The 5,604-nt window shown below is 32.6% G+C and overlaps 1 protein-coding gene across 1 annotated transcript; it reads left to right on the top strand.

Annotated features, from left to right (window-relative positions):
* Positions 1-400: 400 nt before the first annotated feature.
* HGO (homogentisate 1,2-dioxygenase) lies at positions 401-3,914 on the top strand. The gene is made up of 9 exons (XM_079073606.1): positions 401-697; positions 1,335-1,565; positions 1,646-1,725; positions 1,816-1,983; positions 2,065-2,240; positions 2,605-2,674; positions 2,812-2,966; positions 3,220-3,303; positions 3,504-3,914. The coding sequence occupies exons 1-9, from the start codon at positions 501-503 to the stop codon at positions 3,723-3,725; spliced, it is 1,383 nt and encodes a 460-aa protein (XP_078929732.1). The 5' UTR covers positions 401-500; the 3' UTR covers positions 3,726-3,914.
* Positions 3,915-5,604: the final 1,690 nt, after the last annotated feature.

Genomic DNA, 5,604 nt, shown 5'->3' with positions numbered 1-5,604 from the left:
AACATATAATCATAAAAAGAATCAACACATACCTAAAAATATGAATCTCTTCACTACTAGAAAAAGACATTCAATGAATTTGACGTAGTCCGGAACAGTAAGTTTCAAATGAAGTCCGAAACATTGATTTCGAACACATGGTCTGATATGTTATATATATGAGGACCACATTAACGAGTTGAATCATTTTATCCGTTTATCCATTTCAAAATTCAAATCCAGAATACATTCCGGACGAAACGGTCATATACAAAAAAAAAAAAAAAAAAAAAAAATTCTAAGTGATTCACAAAAAATGGTGAGATTACTTAATTTCCTTTTTATTTTGATGCGTGATTAGCCGTTTCTATTCGTTATAACATTTATTGACGGCGAAGACTATCGACTACACGTCAGTATATATCTGCAATTCTACATCTCCCTCCCAACGTGACACCTTTAGTTCGTTTATAATGAACTGAATCTTATTTTTCCCTCATTTCTTCTGATTCCTGTTCTCGATGGCTCCCAAATCTTTCGACTTCCCTTCTGCAGATTCCGACTACCAGTCCGGCTTCGGAAACCACTTCTCATCGGAGGCGATAGCCGGAGCTCTCCCTCAGGGTCAAAACAGTCCACTGGTTTGCCCCCTTGGTCTCTACGCCGAACAGATCTCCGGCACCTCTTTCACCGCTCCTCGCAAGCTCAATCAACGAAGGTCCAGTACTTACTCACTTTATACGCATCATTTTATATTTTTGTTTAAACAACTTTTCTAGTATTGGAAGAGTTCCTTTAAATCACGCTTCTGCTTTTTCTACTGTTTTCCTGGTTTTTGAAGTTAATATTCACAATTATCCATACCGATTTTAGTTAATTGTTGAACATGAAGTTGCTATTCGATCTTTTGCGATTCTAGGTATTGCTTATGCAAATTCGAGTGAGCAACTCTTTGTTCTGTGACTTAGTTTTTTGGTCAGGAAGTATATCTGAAGAGTCGTGTAAGATGTAAAATGTTAACATAACTTGATTCACTAGTCTGATAATCGTAGTTCATTGATTCATTATGCTTGATCAATCTAATCGAACGTTATTCGTTTAAATTTAGTTTCGATTTAAGTTCTGTAAGAGTATTCCTTCTACAAATTCAACCAACTTCCAATTTGCATCAGATTCATATACATACTAATTACTGAATACTAATCGCAAAATACATGATTATAGAATATTAGAGCCTACTTGTTACATCTCACAGTATTTTGATTCGTATGAAAGTTTTGTATCATAAGATTTTGATCAATGATTTGAGCAACTTCCAATTTTTTCACATTTTCATTCTATTTCTGTTTCAACAGTTGGCTATATCGGATCAAACCTTCAGTCACACACGAACCATTTAAACCAAGAGTCCCCAAACATGAGAAGCTAGTAAGTGAATTCAGCCAGGTCAACAGTGCAATCAACCCCACACAAATTCGATGGAAACCTGTTGATATTCCTGATGAACCAACAGACTTTGTTGATGGGCTCTATTCTGTATGTGGAGCTGGCAGTTCATTCCTTAGACACGGTTTCGCCATTCACATGTAACATATGCTTCAAATGTTGTACCTTATAGAATCTGCATTCGTTTACTGCATTAAGTGTTGTCTTCATGATCATGTAGGTACACTGCAAACATATCAATGGAAAACTCTGCTTTCTGCAATGCAGATGGCGACTTCTTGATAGTTCCTCAAACTGGAAGTAAGTGTCCACATTTTCAATGCATCTTTTACCCTTCATGATTATGGAACTTGTGATTATAAATTTATAATAAAACATTTTTATTTTTAGGGTTGTGGGTCACTACAGAATGTGGAAAACTACAAGTTTCACCTGGTGAAATTGTAATCCTCCCTCAAGGATTCCGGTTTGCTATTGATTTACCAGATGGCCCTTCACGTGGTTATGTTGCTGAAGTTTTTGGTACTCATTTCCAACTCCCTGATCTTGGGCCAATAGGTAATTAACCTACTACTATGAACTATCCCTTGTATCTCTATAAGGGTATTTTTGTCTTTTTTAACTTGGTGTTGCTTTTAGGTGCAAATGGCCTTGCTTCCCCAAAGGATTTCCTTGTGCCCACAGCTTCATTTGAACAGGAATCTCGTCCAGGTTATACAATTATACAGAAATTTGGTGGTGAACTTTTTACTGCTAGACAAGATTTTTCACCATTCAATGTTGTTGCTTGGCATGGCAATTATGTCCCCTATAAGGTACACTTTTTTTTCATTATAGTTTCTTATATATGTTTGATTTACAATCACGAGTAAATTACATTTTTGGTCCCCGAGTATAGCTTCTTTTCTCAATTTTGGTCCCAATGTGTTTTCTCTCACAATTTTGCTCCTTATTTGAGGTTTTTATAACGTTTTTAGTCCCTATATCAAGTAAATTGATTTTCTTGACATAAAAATTGCAAAATTGGTTATATAGCCTATATCCAAGGACCATAGTCATTATACTTGGCATATGAACCAAAAATGTCGCAAGAACCGCAAGTGAGACGAAAATTGAAAAAATCAACATTACTCAGGGACCAAACATGTAATTTACTTTCATCATATTTATTGGTTGCAGTATGATCTAAGCAAGTTTTGCCCATATAATACGGTTTTGGTTGACCATGGTGATCCATCAATAAACACGGGTGAGTGTGATTTTATCTTTTAGTAAATGAGATAATTTTTGTTCATTTACAAGATTGATTTATGTGTTAAGTGTAAGAAATAGTAATGTATTTTCATAATGATATAATAAAGGATTCATTTTGTAACTTTAATGCAGTGTTGACCGCACCGACTGATAAACCTGGGGTTGCATTGCTTGATTTTGTGATATTTCCTCCACGGTGGTTGGTGGCGGAGCATACTTTTAGACCTCCTTACTACCACCGCAATTGTATGAGTGAATTTATGGGCCTTATCCATGGAGGATATGAGGTACTGTAACACTACTGTTACACATGACAGGACAGGACCGAACAGTGTAACAGGACAGAACAGAACAAAACGTGACAGTTCATGACATGACAAGACATGACATGAGATGACTGGACTGGACTGGACTGGACAAACTTTGTAGGGATATTATTGATGATGAGGGCATTTACGTCTTTTTGTACAGAAGAAAGATCAGAGAGTGAGTCGTTGTCCCATCTTGTTTTGATAGTAACTAAAGAAATGACGTTTTCAGGCAAAAGCGGACGGGTTTCTCCCTGGCGGTGCAAGTCTTCATAGTTGTATGACTCCTCATGGTCCCGACACAAAAACCTACGAGGTAAGCTTCTTGAAATTAAATTAATTTTATTCATATACTCTTCAATAAATACCGATCTTTTTAAAATTTTCAAAAACTTCAAGTAAATAATTTTTTTTTATTTGTAAAAATTAAATACTTTTTTTTTATAATTATACTTTAATATTTCATGATATCTAGTTTTTTTTTTTTTTTTTTTTTTTTTTTTATATTGTCTATAGGCGACAATTGCGGGTGGTGATAATGTTGGGCCACATAGAATAAGGGACACAATGGCCTTCATGTTTGAATCATGTCTAATGCCACGTATTTGCCCATGGGCTCTTGAATCTTCATATGTGGATCATGATTATTACCAATGTTGGATTGGATTGAGGTCACATTTTAACCCCAACAACACGCCTAATTCACATAATAATGGGCATCCTGAAATTCAAGAATAGTTTATATACTTGTTGCTTCTACTTCTAGGGAATCAATGATATATAGGTGTAATGGTAAATGTTGTGTTTGTAGATGATGAATCAATCCTATGTACATATAATCATAAAGGGATAGAGGCACATATTGTAGAGAATTAACCATAAAACGAAGGGAACTTAAATAAAATTACAATTGTGTTTGTAGATGAATCCAACTTAAACTTTGCAATTTTATTTTCGCTTTCATCTAATTACTCTGTCTCCTGGATCATACTTTTTGCTTGTGAACCCCTACAAAATTTTAGCTTACTAATAAAAAAACCTTTTGCAACTTGATGAAATTTACGCATCAAAGTTACTAAAATCATAAGCATCCATAATAGGAGCTTTTTCAATGAAAAACTGTTTAAGATTCCAAAAGGCTATTGGAGAAAGTGTTTTCACGGAATTAACAAGCTCAAATAAATATTTATTTTATTCATATATCAGTTAAATATACTTTTACTTTTATTGAGCTTGTTTATGAGACCTATATATGGATTCGCAAAGCCACATATTATGATTGTCAGACTTATAGTGAATGTATGTAGAGCTTTTTGAATTGGTGATGTCCAAGTAAAACTTTTTTGCTTCATAATCCAAGTGAAATGACTATAGAGTAAATTACATATTTAGCCTTCGAGTATTGGTTTATGCAATTTGGTCTCAAAAACGTTTTTTCTTTTCATAATTGTGATCTTTATTTGATGTTCTTATAAAACTTCTGTTCAAAGTCAAGTGACTATTTTTTCATGAATAAAGCTGATTTTTGTAAATTTTGTCCAAAAAGATAGTCATTTTATTTAGGTAAATAGCACAAAAGACACTAACTTTACACAAAAATTTTAATTTGACACTATTTTTTTTCTCAAATTTGACGTTGTGTTTTTTAATTTTTTACAATTCTGACTACTTGACCAGTCAACCAGGTTACCTGCTGACATGATATGATGATGTGTCAGTTTTGATGAGTGGCATGCTGGCATGACATGTTGATTTGTCAAAATTAAATTTTTTCCCACCAAAGAAACTAAATTTTTAATTTTTTCGATTTTGACACTAAGTTTATTATTATTATTTTTCAATTTTGACACTCTATTTTTTTGTTCCAAATCGACATCAATTTTTTCTAATTTTGTTCAATGTTGATAATTTTCTATTTGAAACCGTATAAATATATTTTTTTATTACATTTTAAAATGTATAAATATATTTTTTTTGTTTAAAAACCACATTTATATATAAATACAAGGTTTTTTTTACATTGAAGTTATAATGTTATGCATTAGTTACATCATGGGAACCAAACTAACCATAAGCTTCAAATAAGATGTAAAAATTTCACGGGTTGCAAACCTGATCTTTGGGTCTTGATCGACTACACGCCTCCAAACCTCCAAACTCATTTTAAAGTTGCGTATTTAATATGAAATATGGTTTTTACATAAATGATACATAGTTATACATAAAATTATGGTTTGAATGTAAAAAAAAAACCCCTTGTATTTATATAAAAGTATGGTTTTTAAATGAAAAAAAATGCATTTATACAGTTTAAAATATATTAAAAAAATATTTATACAGTTTCAATGGAAAATGGTCAACATTGAACAAACAAAAATGATGTTCAATTTGGAACAAAAATAGCGTCAAAATTAAAAGAAAAAATTAAAATTAATGTCAAAATTGAAAAAAATTGAAAAATTAATGTCTTTTGTAGGAAAAAAATTCAATTTTAACACATTAGCATGACATGTTAGCATGCCACGTCATCAAAACCAACATGTCAGCATGTAACCGGGTTGACCGATCAAGTGGTCAGAATTGTAAAAAAATTGAAAAACACAATATCAAATTAGGA

Source organism: Lactuca virosa, chromosome 9 (genome assembly GCF_052849685.1).
Source record: "Lactuca virosa cultivar CGN04683 chromosome 9, Lactuca_virosa_CGN04683_v6, whole genome shotgun sequence".
NCBI classification, from domain to species: domain Eukaryota; kingdom Viridiplantae; phylum Streptophyta; class Magnoliopsida; order Asterales; family Asteraceae; genus Lactuca; species Lactuca virosa.
The sequence above is the reverse complement of the archived record's forward strand: the minus strand, read 5'-3'. Positions and strand labels throughout refer to the sequence as shown.

Excerpts from the sequence above, each read along its gene's own strand:
- HGO (XM_079073606.1), top strand. The coding sequence starts at position 501 with ATGGCTCCCAAATCTTTCGACTTCCCTTCTGCAGATTCCGACTACCAG. Across the intron at positions 698-1,334 it reads CGCAAGCTCAATCAACGAAG|TTGGCTATATCGGATCAAAC; the intron begins GTCCAGTACTTA and ends CTGTTTCAACAG. Across the intron at positions 2,675-2,811 it reads TGATCCATCAATAAACACGG|TGTTGACCGCACCGACTGAT; the intron begins GTGAGTGTGATT and ends ACTTTAATGCAG.